The sequence below is a fragment of the Bufo gargarizans genome, chromosome 1, assembly GCF_014858855.1.
Source record: "Bufo gargarizans isolate SCDJY-AF-19 chromosome 1, ASM1485885v1, whole genome shotgun sequence".
NCBI lineage: Eukaryota > Metazoa > Chordata > Amphibia > Anura > Bufonidae > Bufo > Bufo gargarizans.
The window spans coordinates 212,275,590-212,295,609 of record NC_058080.1 but is presented as its reverse complement, the minus strand read 5'-3'; the positions used below and the strand labels follow the sequence as shown (position 1 = coordinate 212,295,609).

The following is a 20,020-nucleotide window of genomic DNA, read 5'->3' as shown; positions in this document are numbered from 1 at the left end:
CTCATATATAGGTGCAGGAGGGGCACTATATGGGTACGCAGCTACAGTCTTTTATATTGGACTGCCATGTGGTGCTTCTCTAGAAACCAGTCTGTCTTCTGCCCAGTTCAGAGCAGAATTGTCATTTTGCTGAGAGTTGGGCAAAGAACGCTTTCAGGAATCAAACCTTGACGTTCTCTTATTGCATTGAAATTAATTCTTGAAAAAAGAAAATGTAAAACCTCTTTAAAGGGGTTATCTGCTTTCGAGAGGAAACCGGACCACTCTGGGTACTGAATTCTACTAAAGAATAGATTACCTGACCGATGCCCCGTCGCTGCTCCTGGCAGGGCTCTGTTTTCCTGACTGCAGCAATGATGTCATGCCATCATGTGATGTCACTGGTAATTATCTATTCTTTATTACCGGTTGTTCCCCCTGAGTTGTCTGGTTTTCTCTTGAAACTGGATAACCCCTTCCATTTGGTGGAATGATTGAGACACGCATACAGTGTAATGTCCATATATTGGCAGACCTTTCTAATGTATGTAGTGTGGGTTATCTAGATAAGCCTGCAGACGTGTTTATCACATTGAAAGTTAACTTTTGTCCCCCATCGTTGGCTTAGAGCAAGTATTTGCATTGGCCATAGGTAGAACTGTCCTACATCCAGTGATGAGCAGTGTTCTGTATTTGTATATGCTCTTATCTTCTTCATATAGAATGGCCACAAATCTCCCAGAACCCAAAGGGGCGCAGAGCTCCTAAAACACTGGTTCTCCTTCATTCTAGGAATTTGTGGGGGTCTCTGCTAATAATTGTTGGTTGTGACCCATTTTTTTTTTTTTTTTTTTTTTTTTAAAGGGGTTGTGCAGTGGTATAATATTGATGATCTATCCTCCGGGTAGGTCATCAAGATCAGATTGGCAGGGTCCAACTCCGGCACCCCCTCCAGTCAGCTGTTTGAAGGCATCACAGCACTTGTGCAAGCTTTGCGTCCTCTTTAAAGCTTCAACTCTTCTCAACCTTCGCTGTGTGTGTGTATATATATATATATATATATATATATATATATATATATAGCGGAAGTTGCGTCTTTAAACATGGCGCCCGCTTGTGCGTGCAGAGGGCGACTGGTTTCTGTTTCAAATAGCAGAGACCTGCAGCACATATATGCGATCATCCATAAGGCTGATTGCATGCATTTTGCCCCTCAGATGCTGTGGTCAAATGTGACCACGGCATCTGAGCAGGCCAGACGCTAAAGTCTCAAGTGGGCTCTGGCAACTATTAGTGGAATATACCAATACAGACCACTAGCTGGCAGCACTGTATTGTTAATATTGAAAATAAAGTGTTCAATGATCATCCATGATCACAATGGGCAATCTGATAATTGGCAGTTAGTCACCCAGGGTGACAAAAAAAATGTACAAATATAAAAAAAAAAAAAGTATAAAAGTTCAGATCGTACTCTCCTTTCCCCAAAATAAAAATACTTAACCAATAGAAAAAAACATAATATCATCACATGCGAAACCGCCTGTGCTATTAAAATATAACCATATTAATCCCATATGGGGAATGGCGTAACTGCTCCGTACGCATAACTACAAAAAAGTTGGGTCAGAATATGGTGTTGAAAAAAAAAAAGTATCTTTTTTTTTCCCCCAAGATTAAATTTATTTATTTCAGTATTAAAACACAAGAAAAATTATACAAATGTACTATCGTTGTAATCATACTGACCTGGAGAATGAAAGTAACAGGTCACTTTTACTACATAGTGAATACTGTGAAAAAATAACTGTGGCAGAATTGTGTTTTTGTTTTCCAATTCCAACCCATTTGGAAAAAAAAATTTCCCACTACATTGTATGCAACTGCAAAAAATAAGCCCTCATACAGCCATGTGAACTGAAAAATAAAAAAGTTATGACTCTGGGAGGGCGGGGAGTGAAAAATGAAAATACAAAAAGGGAAAATTGTCTAGCCCTCTAAGGGTTAAAGGGGTTGTCCAAGTTATATTTATTGATGACCTATCCTCAGGATAGGTCATCAATTTCAGATCGGCTGGGGTCCGACACACGGCACCCCCACCGATCAGTTGTTTGAAAAGAAGGCGCGCCGTGCCAGCACTGCCTCCTCTTCACTGTTTACCTTCTAGCCGTTGCATCTGCAGCGGTGAGCAGGTGTAATTACACCCAAGCCGTCCCATTTATTTCAATGGGACGGATCGCTCCTATACAAGTGTATAGGAGCGATCCGTACCATTGAAATGTGTGGGACGGCTTGGGGGTAATTACACCTGCTCACCGCTGCAGATGCAACGGCTAGAAGGTAAACAGTGAAGAGGAGGCAGCGCTGGCACAGTGCGCGCGCTTTCTCTTCAAACAGCTGATCGGCGGGGGTACTGGACCCCCGCCGATCTTATATTGATGACCTATCTTGAGGAAAGGTAATCAATAAATATAACTTGGACAACCCCTTTAACTGCATGCCTTCTCCCTTGTAGTGGCAGGATGAGCAGTTGTAATCACACTGCACCACCCTTACAGGTTAGATGGTGGGCAGTTAAATGATGAAGAGGCAGAGCACTGCCACCCCTTCAAATAGATGATCAGCAGGGGTGTCCAGGGAGTTTGGAACCCCGCTGATCTGATATTGATGACCTATTTAGAGGATAGTTAATCAATATTATGCCACCGCACAACCCATTTAAAGCTCACTGGGAGGGACAATTGCCATGGCAGCCGTTTGACATCCAGGGAGTATTGTGCACAAATCCCATTAATTAAAACAGGACCAGAGGACGTTACTCACTGGCCATCAGACGGTTGTTGTGACAACTGTCCTGCCCAACATGCAGCTGTCTCTCCACATCTGAGCCACAGGTGTCCTCTCCATATGTCTAAGGTTCCTTTCACACGGGCGAGTATAATGCGTGAGTTGAACGCATTGCACCCGCACTGAATCCTGACCCATTCATTTCTATGGGGCTGTGCACATGAGCTGTGATTTTCACGCATCACTTGTGCGTTGCGGGAAAATCGCAGCATGTTCTATATTCTGCGTTTTTCACGCAACACAGGCCCCATAGAATTGAATGGGGCTGCGTGAAAATCGCAAGCAAGTGCGGATGCGGTGCGGTTTTTCACATGGTTGCTAGGTGACGATCGGGCTGGGGACCCGATCTGTATTATTTTCCCTTATAGCATGGTTATAAGGGAAAATAATAGCATTCTGAATACAGAATGCAAAGTAAAATAGTGATGGAGGGGTTAAAAATAAAAATAAATTAACTCACCGAGTCCACTTGATCGCGTATTTGCAGATCTCTGTCTTCTTCTGTAATGTTGAGCTGCCGGCTAAGGACCTGTGGTGACGTCACATCACATGATCCAAACACATGGTTCCTCACCATGGTGATGAACCATGTGATTGGACCATGTGATGAGCACAGTGACGTCATCAAAGGTCCTATTCCTGTGCACAGCAAAGAAGAAGACAGAAGAGAAGCCGGGCTGCGCGATCAAGTGGATTAAGGTGAGTTAATTTTTTTTATTTTTTTTTTTTAACTCTCCAGCCCTATTTTACTATGCATTCTGTATTAAGAATACGATTATTTTCCCTTATAACCATGTTATAAGGGAAAATAATACAATCTACACAACAATCTGTGAAGAAGTTCGGGTTTGGGTACCAAGCATGCCGATTCTTCTCACGCGCGTGCAAAACGCATTACAATGTTTTGCACTTGCGCGGAAAAATCTTGCATTTTCCTGCAATGCACCCGCCTCTTATCCGAGCAAAAAATATGACGCCCGTGTAAAAGAGGCCTAACTGCTCAGATGCTGCAGATGCTATTGACCGCAGCATCTGAGGGTTTGATTGGGCAGGATCGGAGTGTTAACTAAATAACACTGCTGCCAATCCGCTATTCTCTCCCTTGTGACCAATGACGTGCAGTTACATCATAAGCTGTTAAAGAGTTAAGTTGGCAAATGGATGCATAATAAGCAGACTGCGCGAGCTAGTGGTGCAGCATTGCGTACCTTCTGTGCTAGCTGAATGTGACAGATGGCACTATATGGAGTCCCTGCTGGGTCTCACTTTATTTATCGGAGGAATGTAAAGGGCTGAATGAGGTTGGGGGAAAGTCTCCTTCTACTCCATGGGCTCGTCTGGTATTGTAGATGTTGATGGAGCTCGGTGATGCTCTGGGTCCAGTATCAAGAGCACATGCAACGCACAAGATGAAATCGTGACTGAAAGAGAAATCTGCAACAAATAAGATAGTGCTACCGATGTTAATCTCTAGCGTCCCCTAAAATCCCTGGATTTCTGCCGCCACAGTGTGTACAGGGGAATACGTAAAACCTCATCCATTTGTATTATACTGTACTATGTGAAAATCTGCAACAAAGTTGTCATGCCTAACTATGACCTTTAATGTCACATCTTGAATTTTCAGCTTTTAATTGGTCAAGTAAGCGCCCCTCCACTCCATTCAAAGTGTATATTACTGCCAAAGATGGCTGAGGTGTACACTATCTCCAGCAGTCCCATAGGGATGATGGGAGCAGTAGTGTGCATGCCTGTGCTGCCACTCCATTCCCGCATTCTAGTGCTTGGTGAGGGTCCCAGCGGTCAGGCCCCCACTGATCTTCACTGTATAGAGAATGACTTGTGCTAACTGGAATACCCCTTTAAACAGGTGAACATAGTCAGGGCAGGAAGGTCTTTCCAAACCAGATGACTCGTTTAATGTGTTTTCCGGATGTGAGACGTGGTTGAGGGCACAGTTTTATATCTTCATGGTGATCTCTTCTGTATTTTAGTGACCATCAGCAGCCAGGGAATGGATTTCTTTCTACCTCTCCACACAGTAGAAGTCCGTTAAATGGTAAGCTATTGGAAATGCATGTGAACTGCAATCATTTTACTGGGGATTATGTATGGGTCAAATTTTCTCATACGCTCACAGAGGAGCATTGACTGGTATAAAACGAAAGGTGAAGGTCTCCTGCCACATGACAAGCATACTTACTTGAGGGGCTGTTATTGTAAGGCATTTTGCACTACCACCCACCTGTATTCCGATAATGCAGTATTGGTTCTACAGGCCAGGATGCAAACATCTGCCATATTTAGTTTTGCAAAGAGCCATGGGCCAGGCTTCAGAACAGAATCACTAGCTAGTTTTAGCCATGCATGGTTCTCCGTGTCAGCAGAAGAGAAAAATAACGCTTCTATTTTTAAATGGACTGGAATCCTGAAGACAAACCCTCCTGGTGTCAGCGAGCATTACTCACTTAGGCATGCCTCCCTCCTGCTGTGTAGTCTTCCTGGTGGATCACTGCTGCCACCTGCTGTGCTGGCTCTGGAACTGCAGCCGAATATTTTCTATGTCCCACTTAGTCTAGAGAATGGTGTACTGTATATGAAGACACAGGGGTACCTTTTAGCTATTTTTTTATGCTTGCTATTTTGTATTTAAGGTTACATCAAAGATTATAATGGCTTGGAGCGTAGTAGATATGAAGATCGGTTATCCCCAGTTCCTCGTGAGCCCTTGCATATGCACAGTCCATCTGGTCAAAGGTAGGGCTGGAATTTATTCTCTGCTGCTTTCTTTTTTGTTTTTCATGCGTTTTGTTACTAGAATCATGGCTGTGTGTTTTTGTCTGACCTGTACATTAAATCCAGTAAATCATCTGGTATCTGATAATCCAGAAGATGGTGCCTGTTTCCAGCATAGAACTACTTTACGGCTGCTACAGATCTTCTTTTGGGCCTTCTTCATGGATGGATTCTACATACAGGTGAAACTCGAAAAATTAGAATATTGTGCAAAAGTCCATTTATTTCAGTAATGCAACTTAAAAGGAATTGCATTAATGCAGCTTAAAATTAGAATTTTGTGAAAAGGTTAAATATTCTAGGCTCAAAGTGTCACACTCCAGTCAGCTAATTAATCCATATCCGCTGAGCAAAGGGTACCTCAAAATTGAGACTTTGGGGTTCCATAAGCTGTAAGCCATAATCCTCCAAATTATAACAAATAAAGGCTTGAAATATCTCGCTTTGCATGCAATGAGTCTATCACATATGTTAGTTTCACCTTTGAGGTTGCATTACCAAAATAAATGAACTTTTCACAATATTCTAATTTTTCGCGTTTCACCTGTACGTTAGTTCATGTACTTTTCTCTGGCCCTCTGGTAGTATAGAATATTTGGCATCTGCGTAGTGTACTGTGTATGGGTTTTGATTTACTCTCGGACTGTCTAAATGCCTATTTGGTGCTTACACAGACCCTGAATGTGCACACTCTTTACATCTTCATTCAGGCTGGGTTCACACCTGAGCGTTTTACAGCGCGTTCCTACGCGCTGTAAAACGCTCAACAAGGAGAAACCAATGATTCCCTATGGGAATGGTTCACACTTGGGCGTTTTACAGCGCGTACGATCGCGCTGTAAAACGCCCGACGCTCCAAAAAGTACATGAGCGACTTTTGGGGCGTTTGTGGCCATAGGACACTGTAGTGAATCACACAAACGCCCGTCAAACGCTCGTTTACTATTACAAAAACGCGCATAAAAACGCGCGTAAAACGCGCGTTTGCGCAACGCTCAAGTGTGAACCCAGCCTCAGAGAGGGTATTTTGTATATGTGCCAAATAATGTTAATGTTTATACATTAATTTTCTAGATAAAATGTACTAGATGCTGCACAACCTCACCAGGACAAGGAGGAATGGTTCTGTTTTCTTAAAGCGACCCTTCGGTTCAAGAAAAAAAAAGAAAAACTTTAACTGGGGAATAAACAGTACACTTGCATGTCGCCTTTCTTTTCATATTTTTAGCAGCAGATCTGACCGTTCCTTGCCCCTCTTCTGTCATCCAAGATGGCCACACCGCTTCTCAGACTTCCTGATGCATACTGGTAGCCCAAGACACTTCCTGCTGCCCTTGGACTGCCCTACTCACATGAACAGCGCTGGCCAATCCGAGAGGGCGGAGCAAGTAGGAAGTCTTGGGCAGAGGAGAAATGGTGTGATCATCTTGGATGGCAGAAGAGGAGCCCGGATCTGCAGCTAAAAACATGAAATGGAGGTCACCAGGTAAGTGTTTTGTTCATTCCCCAGTTAATGTAAATTTTATATATAATTTTTTCTTGAAGTGAAGGGTCTCTTAAAATCCTTCTCGCATAATCACATATATTGCGAGAAGTGCCCATGTGATCAACCACTGTGGGACTTCTTTGAACAACAGGCACCCTCCAGCACGAACAGCCAGGGTCTGAGCAAACTTTATTTGCAACTGTTTAATACTCTGTGCACTGCGATTAATGCAGATTATGGCGCTGACAAAGGAAGATGACTCACTGACAACTCTGGCATGTTAATCACTGAGGCAGAACTGTCCAGTACAAGGCCCTGTTAAGGCGTACCTTAAAGTGGTTCTCCTGCTATTTATATTGATGACCTATTATCAGGATAGGTCATCAACATCCGGTCGGTGGGGACCGACACCTGGAACCCCCGCCAGTCAGCTGTTGCGAGCGCAGTTTCCTGTTGGTTGCCTTCCCTGTTGTCTTGGACGTTTTGGTGGTGCCGTGTGATGTCAAGTACTTGCTCCATTTACTTTAATAATTACATTACGCCACTGCTGTAAGGGAGACGACGTGTAGTGTAATGAACAGGAAGCAGCGCTTGCATGGAGTGCCACCACCTCCTCAAACAACTGATCGGTCGGGGGGCCGGGAATTGCACCGCCGCTAACCTGATATTGATGACCTACCTGGGCGGCAAAATACAAGTTCTTAACTCAAAACGTCAGTGTTTATTCACACTTGAGGCAATTGCACTTTGCAGTCTTGGTGTTTATTCACACACAATGGAAAGTTCATATAACACAAGTCACCTTGCTGGCAGTTCACAGCATGCGGCTCTCAGCCCTCCAGCACGGCACAAAGCCTCAGATCCCAAATACAGAGAACTCTCTGCTGATTCCAGCTGCCTATTTAAGGACAGCCATGTGCTGCCAAAACCCGGACAGGCATTAAAACTCTGGTCCGGTATTTGACCTCACCTGGCTGGAAACCAGCCCAGCCGCACATGCTGGGAGGAAAATACCTGCCATGCCAAACACAACCCCTCACTGTGTCATATACATCCTCCCCTTTGTTCAACCCTGAGGGGGTGGACATATGCCAGACAATGCACCCGGGACAGGGCATCCACGTTTCCCTGCAACCGGCCTACTCTGTGTTCTACCGAGAACTTAGTTCTGAAGAGACAAAAACTATCTGGTGACCCGGGCATTCCGGTCTTTGGCCTGGCTCATCCAGTTGATAGGGGAGTGGTCGGTCACCAGGCGAACTTTCTCCCCAACAAATAGCTCTCCACTATACTGTACCGGGTTTCGGCTGGGGTGAGCTTGCGGCTTAGGAAGACAACAGGACGCTCCTCCCCGTTGACTTCCTGAGACACTACAGCATCGAGGCCTACTTCGGAGGCATCCATTTGTACCACAAACTCCCTCTTGAAGTCGGGCGTCACCAGAACCGGTGACCCACACAGGGCCGACTTTAAAGCGGCAAAAGCCTCTTTTGCCCGACCATCCCAGCGAACCATCACTGATTTTCGTCCCTTCAAGAGCCCTGTCAAGGGGGCGCGGCTAGAGTAGCAAAGTGGGGAACAAACCTCATGTAATAGCCCACCATTCACAGGAATGACTTTATTTGCCTAGTGGTGACAGATCGGGGCCAATTCCGTAACTCCTCTATTTTGTTCACTTGGGGTTTGATGACTTCGCGCCAAATTACATACCCCAGTTACTTAGTCTCTTCTAACCCTATCGCACTTTTTTTTTTGGGTTAGAGGTTAGGCCAGCTTTCCGAAGCGAGTCCACTCTAGCCTGCACTTTGGGTAGGTGACTTTCCCAGTCGTTACTGTGGATGACAATATCGTCCGGGTAAGCCGAAGCATAACTGTGGACGAAGCACAATGTCCATTAGTCGCTAAAAAATGGCGAAGGCGCCATGCAGACCAAGGGTAAGGCCTTATATTGATACAGCCCCTCAGGCGTGATGAAGGCAGTTTTCTCGAGTACCTCGCAGGGCCCCTGCCACCTAGCCATGAACTTACTTTCCACGGTCGGCACCAGAATCAAAACTCGACCACACGGGTTAAAGATTCGGACCCGAGCCTTCCGATTATAGACCCAACTCTGGCGTGGCTGAGCTGCCTCCATATGCTCCCTAACAAGAGGCAAGACTGTCTCTATCCGATCTTGCATCTGGGTAACGTACTTAATGACCCTTTTAACGTGGAGTGGGTTGTTGTTCCCACGCCTCTTTGGCCACGTCCAAGAGACCGCGAGGGTGTCTGCCATATAGCAGTTCGAAGGGCGAGAACCCAGTAGAGGCCTGAGGTACCTCTCGCACTGCGAACATGAGATAGGGCAGAAGAAAGTCCCAGTCCTTCCCATCTTTAGACACTACCTATTTCAACATATTTTTTAATGTTTGGTTAAATCGTTCTACTAGACCGTCCGTTTGCGGATGGTAAACAGACGTCCGTAGTTTTATGTGCAGCAACTTAGAGTTCCCTCATCACCATGGACATAAAAGGTGTTCCTTGGTCGGTCAGAACCTCTTTAGGTAGTCCTACTCGGGAAAACATCTCCATTAACTCCTTAGCTATGAGTTTGGCGGAGGTATGTCGCAGTGGCACCGCCTCCGGGTACTGAGTTGCATAGTCTAGAATGACTAAGATGTGTTGATGCCCTCTGGCAGACTTCGGTACTGGGCCCATGAGGTCCATAGCTATTCGTTCAAATGGTACTTAGATAATCAGGAGAGGTACTAGGGGACTACAAAAATGTGGCTGGGGGCTAGTTATCTGGCGGGTCGGGCAAGACTCATAAAACTCTTCCACTTCTTTGAATATGCTGGGTCAGGTGACCCCCGAGACTTTTTTGTTGGGCTAGATCTATCACAAGCTTGCGATAAGCCTTGGTGACCACCAACTGTTCAATAGGCTCACCCCGTAGTTGGTTTACCTGATACAACATATTCTGGTGAACCACAAAACGGGGAAACACAGACTCTGCCCCAGGTTGTTGTGGCTCACCATCTACTATTAACACCTGGGTGGGTTTGGTTGGTACAAGTCGCCGGGTCTGGGATGGAGATTTACGGGGTTTGACTGCCCCATTCCAAAATAACCCCCTGTAACATTCTTAGTGGCCTCGTAGCACTCCACCAGGTCCACCATTTCTAGGGCGTTGCCAGGAGACACCTAGCCGATCCAGTGCTGGAGAGAGGGTGGCAGAGACCTTCAGAATATATCAGCCAATAGTCTATTCATCATAGCCGTGGGACTTGGCACATTAGGCTGTAGCCACTTTTGCAAGAGGTGGAGTAAGTCATAATACTGGGTCCTCGCAGGCTCAGCCGGCTTAAACCCCTACTGATGTACCCGCTGGGCCCGGACCAACAGATTCACCCCCTTGCCAAAATCTCGCCCTTTACTTTTTGGTAGTCGGCCGCTTGACCGTCCGGCAAGTCGAAATACACCCGCTAGGAATCAGATGCCAGGAATGGAGCGACAACCTCAGCCCACTGGTCACGGGGTAGCTTTTCCCTGATGGCCACTTTCTCGTACATCGCCAGGTAGGTTTCTATGTCCTGCTGTCTGCAAAGCCATCACATGTTGTAGCAGCAACTGGTTGGTCTCCTGCTGCTGCTTATTAGCCTCGCGTTGCTGCAGATTTGTCTCGATGCTGCAGATTAGCCTCCATGAGGGCCTTCACAACAGCCTCCATTTTGTCGTGGGGCACTGGTTGTAATACAGCTGGTTTAATGTACGACATACAACCGTGCCTGAAAAATGCAGAAACCAAAAATATTGGCGTTCACGCCAACCTTACTGTTCTTGCCCGCATCCTCCACCAATTGTGGAGTTTTGCTCTGGTAGATAGGGTAATCGGGCGCAGTACAGAGGCAAATACAAGTTCTTAACTCAAAACATCAGTGTTTATTCACACTTGAGGCAATTGCACAAAACAGCACGTAACTTTGCAGTCTTGGTGTTAATTTACACACCATGAAAAGTTCATATAACACAAGTCACCTTGCTGGCAGTTCTGCCTCCAGTAGTCCACAGCAGGCTTTAGGGGGCCTGTTTTCCCAGCGTGCGGCTCTCAGCCCTCCAGCACGGGACAAAGCCTTAGATCCCAAAAACAGAGGCATCTCTGCTGAGCCCAGCTGCCTATTTAAGGACAGCCATGTGCTGCCAAAACCCGGACCGGCACTTAATCTCCGGTCCAGTGTTTGACCCCACCTGGCTGGAAACCAGCCCAGCAGCACATGCTGGGAGGAAAATACCTTCTATGAGAGAGAGAGAGCAGGACAACCACTTTAGGTACTCATTGACAGATGGACTGTGTGGCATCTGTCACAGGTACCCATTAAAAACATGTTATGAGCTTTTGAATAACTTGCGATGATGCATCCATTAGAATTAAGCCATTACAGCCACTGGGTGACAGTACTCCAAAATAATTTATTGGAAAAAAATGTATGTCATCCTGCAAAAAAACAGCTATGTACATAGATAAAGTGTGATTGTACAGCACTACAGGATAGGTCATCGATATCAGATTGGTGGTAGTCAACACTCCCGGCACCCCCATCGATCCATTTGTTTAAACCGTCTGCTCCACTCGTGCTGCTTTTGCTTCAAAATTACACTGTGCAATGTCTCGCTTGTAGATGCTGCGCAGTGTAATTACAACTGCTCCTCAGAGAACAGGGAAGAGACAATTGTGTATTTGTCAAAAATGAAGGCCACTACAAAATAAGAGCAAAGAACATAAAGTAGTGATCAATTGTTATATTAAAAAATAACTTTTACTAATTCACTATTAAACTGATAGGCCCTTGATTGATAAATAATACTAAATAATAGAAACGAAAATAGCGGTAGTAAAGACCCAATGGGCACCTGAACAAAAAACGAAGGTAAAGGTGCACGGCGGCACTAAGGAATGATAACCGTAATCCTACCGCTCTGTCGTCAAGATCCAGGGTGCAGTCTGTATCCAGATGAAACTGAGTCGTCTTGCTCCAATCAGACTATTAGTTGCTAAAGGTGGCGAGGTCTGTTTAATCCCTGTGGCATAAACCTCAGCTGACCCTAGTTGCTAAATAATAGGAGCAGCCTAACCACAGGGCACTCGTCCTTAAAAGGGAGACCCCGTTAGGAACCCCACCCCTGCATACTGGCCCTGGTTGGCCCTAATCTAATCCAACTCCCTACATACACGTTCCATATTTGAAGAATCATCAGGGGAAGATTATCTAGGATTTTAAAACACAGAATGGACGGTCGGGTGATACCAGTTATAACACACCCAAATGATCGTCCAAATGATATCCAGCACTCCCTTCCCCATCTTAATGGCGATCATTTGGGTGTGTATAACTGGTATCACCCGACCGTCCATTCTGTGTTTTAAAATCCTAGATAATCTTCCCCTTATGATTCTTTAAATATGAAACGTGTATGTAGGGAGTGGGATTAGATTAGGGCCAGTATACGTAAGGTTCCTGACTGGGTCACCCTTTTAAGGACGAGTGCCCTGTGGTTAAGCTGCTCCTATTATTTAGCAACTAGGGTCAGCCGAGGTTTATACCACAGGGCTATAACAGGGATTAAACAGACCTCGCCACCTTTACCAGCTAATAGTCCGATCGGAGCAAGACGACTCAGTTTCATCTGGATACAGACTGCACCCTGGATCTTGACGACAGAGCGGTAGGATTACGGTTATCATTCCTTAGTGCTGCCGTGCACAACTGCTCCTTCCATTCAAAGCGCTTCAAACAGCAGATTGGTGAGGGTGAATGGCGTTTGATCCCCGACCATCTGATATTGATGACCTACCCTGAGGATAGGCCATCAGTATTGTAGTGCTCCACAGCCGCTTTAAAAAAAATCTCCTTGACCCTACCACACAACTTCTCTTCTGGCTTTTCCGGGTTCTTTTTGGCCGCATTATGGAAATGGAGTATTGTAAAATATCCCTTTTACTACGCTGCTGCAATAAAGCTTTGGAAACCTCTGATGGCTTTTGTTAGAAGTTTAGAAAGTGAACTGATCTTCATTAGACACAGTATTGTCATCTTTTGTCATTTGCATTTACTAATTTTAACTTCTGTTCCTCCTAAAGGAAGCAAATTGGTGACTGTAAAAAGGACATTCGCTCACCTTCCCTATCATTACGTAAGAACTACACCATGAAGCCAGAAGACTCCCAGAAGACTCATCTGTCGCCCTGCTCTCCAGAAAATTGTTGTCTTCACATTGAGAACTCGCCACTGGGGCAGATGAATGGGCAGGCATACTCTCCAGGCAGTCCTTCTGCATATAGGGTGCAGTACATGAACACCCCATATTTTCCATCTGATGAAGAGCAGGACGGCTGCTGTGGAAATCACCGTGACAATTTACCTCCCCCTCTTCCTCCCAAAAAGTATATACGAAGCACTATGCCAAGAACGGAGTTGGGTTTTGCACCGGCTGCACACCCGGACATATTGTCTCCTGTACATTCAGTCAGTGCCGAGAAGCATTCGCCTGGTGGTTTTATCGGACCAGATGCGGATATAGACTACTATCCAAAGAAAGACTCCTATCACAGCAGTGGTTTACAAATACACATACCAAACGTGTCTGGATCTACAATGTATGACTGTCACTCAAAGATGGATCTGGATCCCATTTCCCATGTAAATGACACCGTCTCCCTCACTACCTACTTCTCTGTGGACAACTGTATGACTGACACATATAGGCTGAAATACCATCAGAAGCCCAAAGTCTATATGACGGAAAGTACAGCTTTCCACAGGGATCCCGGGCACTTACAAGTACCCGAGACAGTTACTGAGCCTTCTTACCACAGAAACCTTGATAATGCTCATCATTCACTTTCCAGATTGAAGGCGTTTGGAAATGTCCCATGTAATAGGTAGACCGACTACCAGGTTAGTTACGAGTCCCCTTCTGTGGAGGTTTCATTTCTAACTGGTCAGTCAGATATTGTCCAGGGTTCATTTAGCTACATGGCATTCGTGTTGCGAAAAGCTTGCACATTTCCACATAAAATTATGTGGTTGATAATCTAACCGCCCATGAATGTGGTTGTCCAGGATTTGACTAAGAACAGTAGCATGTAGAACATTTAAAAATGAATATTATTCCCTGACAGATCCCCCACGCTGGTCGTCCCCAGTCAGTCCTGCAGCAATGACTTCATCATGGACGTCATTCAAGTCCTAGACAACCCCTTTAACTACAATGAACATATTACATTGCTCACTTGGCACGTGCTTATCTATTGTCATGTATTAATGGCCTTAAATCTGCAGCCCCATAATAGGCCTAGGAAGTCGTAACCCAGCACTTCACTCCAGTTAACAATTAACAAAGTGCTAACCGAACGAGATTACATGGGTCACGCGGGAGCAGGTAATGGAATTTGCACATAGCGCAGTAGGTAGAATGGTATAAATTGTACGCTAGTACGTGGCAAATCGCCAACCTTTTGTTTTAAATGGCATATCTCTTTTTATATTTTTACATAAGGAGAAAAAAAAATGTATAGTAAATTATTAGTTGACAGACTGCGATCTGTATTTTTAAAGATTCGTCCCGACTGCTGTTTTCATTGAGCACAAAATGAATGAAACGAGGTCTGTGTAGTGCCGTCAAAGCTTTGTACATGAGCTCAGTGACTAATGGGTACATTATCAGCATGGATGTTGCTGCCACACCTGGAACATAGAGGATTAAGGGCAGGCCTTGCACATGTCGTTTTAATATGTATTTTGTATATGCACCGTTTTATATGTTAACACTCTCTAGATCTGAAGCCTTTGTACAAATTTCTGAACCAGAAAAATATTTGTAGTGCTAATGTCGTACGATTAGTTTCCAAACTTATTACCAACCATACAGATTTTTTTTTTTTTTTTATATATCAATAGCCATTAGTCTATGAAGGTTAAGTGAAGCTCCATCTTTAATTAGCATTGGCAGTGCAGTCAGCAAATATACAATCTAGCATTTTTTGTTAAACCACTTACCTTTTTCTTATTAATTTTTTTCCAGTTTAATAATTTTTTCTTTTTTTGTTACTGCCTGGTGAAGATTCCCAGCGTGTCACATTTTCAGAATTTTCTGGCGACTGCTCAGGTAGTAGAATTATCAGTGTATCAGGAATTGCAACAAATGTTGTTCCCGTGGGCACATAAAGCCCGCGTGGGGCCTTTCAAACCATGAGACATGTATGGTGCTTTGATGAGGCACCGTATTCTCCCCTACGAGCAACGTTTCTACAGAACACTTACACCTCTAACACCGTATCAATGAATACTATACACCTCTTGCTTACCATAGTTTATGACCGGATGTGCCATTGTATAGGTTAGGCAGACCCACGGCCTAATGAATGCATGAGGCTGTAGTGCTGTAAAGGTACCAAATGGGGAGACTAAAGCTCCTTTCACATGGGTCATCCATCCAATGGACCGCATCCGAGCTGAACACTGACACATTCATTTAATTTTGTTTATGCACATGATGCCGGATTTACACATGGTAAATGTCACGCAGTTTATTGAGAACGACTACTAGTACAAACCCTTATTCCCGATTGCCCGTGTAAGGATGCCGCCGGACACCTGATGAACGACCAAGGCGCTCATTCATCTGGTGAAATCATTTATGCAGACAAATAAGTCCTCGTTATTTTGCCAGCAGATTGTGCTATTTAAACAGGTCTCTGCAGCCCAGAAATAATCTGTATGGGGCGAGTGCTAGCAGTAGCCATCGCATCCATGTGCGATACGTTTCTCACCAATGTTTGCTAGCAGATGCTGTGCGCTATTCTTCAGGGCTTTTTTTCATGCTTGTAAAAAAATTATAACAAACGGTTGCAATCCAGAGGGAAACACTGAAGCCAATCGCAGACAAAACTGATTCAATATGTATGCAAAATCATCCATCTTTCACACTTTCCTGATCGCTTGTGTAAAAAAAAAAAAGCCAAATTTTTCAATAGCAGCTCATTTACAGGTTTTAAGACCTTTTTTTTTTCTGGACTCTACACTAAAAAACTAAAACAAAATAAACTGAAGGGAAGAAAAATAATTTATTTGCTGACTGTATAGTTTGGTCAAAGATGAAGTTTCACCTGGCGCTCAGTAGACATTGGTGAGGCTGCTAGGTTGTCCCTTTTTTAGCATGTCCTTATTCATGATGATCCAGCTTTAGAGGGGTTCTCTGGGCCCTGAGGAAACTAGGGATAGCTGGGCATAATCACCTCCCAGTTGACCTCAACAAAGTAGTAGGCAGGCCCAGCCATTGATTGGCCAGCAGTAGGGATGTGGCAGGAGTCTGCATGTCATACTTCAGGCTGGGACCAGAAGGTATGGAGATGCCCTGCAGGAATCACACCTTGGCCTGCCACCCCTAGCTTCGAATATGGATGTATTTTAGTGGATGCAGTAACTCGGGCCTTGTGCAGATTTACGAAACTGAGCTTAGATCACCATAGGATCCTATGTCTCATTTAGAAAAGCAAGAGAGACTGGGTATTGCAGTATTAAGGCCACCCACCTTCCAACTTGACGGACCTGTTGCAGAGTTTTGTCGCAGTTGACTATTGATCACACTACCATAACATTTTATGTACACTGAGTTTTTATTTATATCTTTAACACTAGTTAGAAAAAAAAATATCTTCTGGAGCAGTAAATGCACATTTTAAGAGCCACTGACTCCTGGATTTGACGCAGTTCAGAAAATTGCGTGCATTAGGTCAACCAGCCCTGTGTGGAACAGAACCCTTGAGTACGCCGACTGCTTTGAAAGCATTGCCTGTGTAAATTGTATCTACACAGTTTCTTGAGATACACTCCAGTGGAAGCAGTTTTATTGAACCTAAGCTGAGAATATGCTCTTTATTATACCAGTTTTATAAATTTTATTGAACTGTATGTTGAGGACAAGTGACAACCTCTTCTTATTTGTAGAATGTGACCTCTTATCTTTGTATGGCTTTGCTTCTGTGCCTAATATATATATACATATATATATTTTGTGTTCTGACCTGAAAATATAGATTTGTACTACAGGAAACTCTATTTTGAAATGGCTTGTAATATTAGAACAATATATATATGTCGTAACATTTCCTTATGTTTGTGTTGAGTTTGAAAATTGAACTGACTTGTGTTTCTTGTGTTTTTTGTTATGTTGAGTTCGCAATGTGTTTTTGAATTTTGTTACAGATTTTTTTGTAAATTTTTGTACATGGAGAGCAAGACAATTAATATTGTGTTGATATAAAAAAACGTTAATGTGCAATATTTAGTGTAAAAATGCTTTTTATAGAGTGATTTACTAACCGTGTGAGCCTAACAGAAACTTTTTTTATATGGAGTAATTTAATCAAAATAATAAGAATCAAGTTTATCAACCTGTTTGAATTATGAGAAATCCCCCCCCCCCCCAAAAAAAAAAGTATATTGTATAGGCCAGAGAATGTAACCCAAGGATCTTTTTATAGTTTTATGCTGGTAAAGCGTTATCAGGGATTTAGAGTCAATGTGAGCACCTTTTATTCTTGATATCTAGCAACTGGCACACAGAGACAAGCACAATAGTTTCTCCTCAGTATGGTACATATATCTAATTTGCCTTCATTTATAAAGTTGGGCAGTGATTTCACTACAACAGACTATTTTATAATAAAAAGATACTGGGCACTCTTTAACTAATGGAACCTAATAGTTTAATAAAATACATCATATACACTTTAATACATTAAGCATAAAAATACGTATAATAACGAAAAAAAATATATATAATAATAAAATAGGTTCCTTCACCTATTGGTACCAATAAGAATGTGTGTTGGTAAAATAAAATGAATGGCCTCTAGGTATTTGGGGTGTAGATCACTCCTTGAGGTATGTGTCCTTAGGACGAATGGTTTAATAAAACCGCAAGAACAAGTGGTCGCAATCAGAATTGATGCAGTGATTATATTGAGCGGCGTCCCGCTGTTACTCACTGTTAAATTCCTGCGTTAAGCTCCCCTGTTGTAAAAAGTCCTTTGAATCAGGGATTTCGCCGACAGTCCGCGGTTCCCCTGCTGTTTCTCTAGCGTCGCTCCGTAGATGAAAGAGCCGGCGCTTAGATGCTGTCACAGCCTCCTTTTCTCGCGCTGCACTCGTTGTGCTGGTGAGCGTGTTTAGATGTTAAAATCCGTTCCCAGAGAGTGCGCGTCAAGACTGTGGTTGCAGCAGCAGAGGTTCCAATAATGGCGGTATAATAGTCCTCGATGTCCAAATGTAACGGGGGTCCTGGCACCAACTATTTTATGATTAGGGCTTGTATGTTTTTAAATAGCAAAAATAGGGTTGGGTGGGAGCTACTTATACTAAAGGGCAGACTTTGCACTAAAACCATCAAGCACATTGAGCACTATTAACCATCTTCGGCACAGAGAAGGGTTGTGCCCACCAACTTTCGCAGTAGGTTAGTTGCTGCTAAGTTGTTCCCAAGCTACATGGTATGGACATAGGCATATACATAGCAAGTGTTCTCTTTTACTACTCAATAGCATTGCTAGAGACATTGGAAGGTAAAAGCATTATGTTACAATATTTGCCACCTACTTGTGCATTGATCATATATTTTCTGTATAAAGCCTTGATAAGTGTCCACATGTGAAGACAATCTGAGAACAAATGTGTTAGTAATAAATAGTTTTTTACAGATGTGCACTTCCCTTTTTCTCTCCATAATGGTACTTATGAATTGACAACATGTAATTGATGTCATGGGAAAACATCTCTAAGTGGATCTGTTAACATGATGCCATGGACTCATGCTCCCAACCGTATAGATCAGTTTTGTATTGAGCTGTAATGGTGCTGTCATAGAGGTGCATAGAGGAGTCTTTTCTTCCTTATGCCTCTGATTTCATAAGAAGTAGAAGAACGCTAGACCATAGAAGTCAAGCGTGTGGACAACAAGGGGTGCACTTTCAGACCCGGTTGTTCAATAAATAAATAAAAAAATGATGATGCGTTTCAGGGTACCGCTGACCCCTTTATCAAGTCTGGATGGCTGATACAGCCGCTGTTCACCGGCACGTGGAGGACCATGATTTCATAATGCCTGCTCCATTGGACTTCTTATCTATGAAGCCATTCTCTACTAGCTACATTGGGGAAGAACGTATTAAACTGATATGGTATATTTATGGGCTACATAAGTTGCAACAAAATTTGCGACGGTCTTTCTTTACGACACTTTTGAAAACTGGATGGGAAACCTTTAAAATAAGTCACAAAATCACTCAAGTTGGGGGAAGGGTGGCCTACGAAAACTGGAATAGACAAAACTGTTGTTTAAAGCGTATCTGAGTTTTCAAATAATTTTTTTGTGCATAATGGCTGTGCTTCTTTGTACAATAATAACTGTGAAGGAACAGATCCTGTTTGGGCTTCCCAAGTTTTAGTCTAATCAGGGCTGAGTTATATCCTCCAAGGGGCCCCTGCTTCAGATCCCTGGAGTCAGAGCTGTGTCCATATATGGAGTCAGTGCTAAAAAAATGAAGGGGGTATCCCCAAGCATTGTTAGTATGCTTGGGGACACACTGTGTGTATTTAAGTCTAATTTAGCCTATATTATAGCTATAGAGCTCAATGCTAAACTATTGCTGGAAAACAGCAGTATTTTATTTTTTGTAATTGTAAAAGAATGTATGGCACAAAATATGTAATTACTAAAAAAAAAAATTACAATTTTTTTACTTCTGATTATATATGAATGCAAAATGCGTGGGACACTAATATGAGGGTTTTGCTATAATCTAGTTACAGTAATTTAACATGGAGCTCTATAGCTCAGTGGTTAAGGTTCTTGCCTTTTAAAGTAGACAGTTGT

General features: G+C 43.5%; 1 protein-coding gene across 2 annotated transcripts in view; it reads left to right on the top strand.

The window, feature by feature from the left end:
- USP53 (ubiquitin specific peptidase 53) overlaps window positions 1–18,846 on the top strand; it is a 61,244-nt gene extending 42,398 nt beyond the window's left edge. The window contains exons 13-16 of one of the 2 annotated variants that reach the window (XR_006390865.1): window positions 4,821–4,885; window positions 5,481–5,583; window positions 5,689–5,804; window positions 13,227–13,337. Coding sequence is in view for 1 of the 2 variants with exons in the window: in XM_044301180.1 (XP_044157115.1) it covers window positions 4,821–4,885; window positions 5,481–5,583; window positions 13,227–14,031 (973 nt within the window). In the remaining variant the exon portion in view is untranslated. Of the gene's footprint in view, window positions 1–4,820; window positions 4,886–5,480; window positions 5,584–5,688; window positions 5,805–13,226 lie in introns of both variants that reach the window. The other variant, XM_044301180.1, reaches the window with a different exon arrangement.
- Window positions 18,847–20,020: the final 1,174 nt, after the last annotated feature.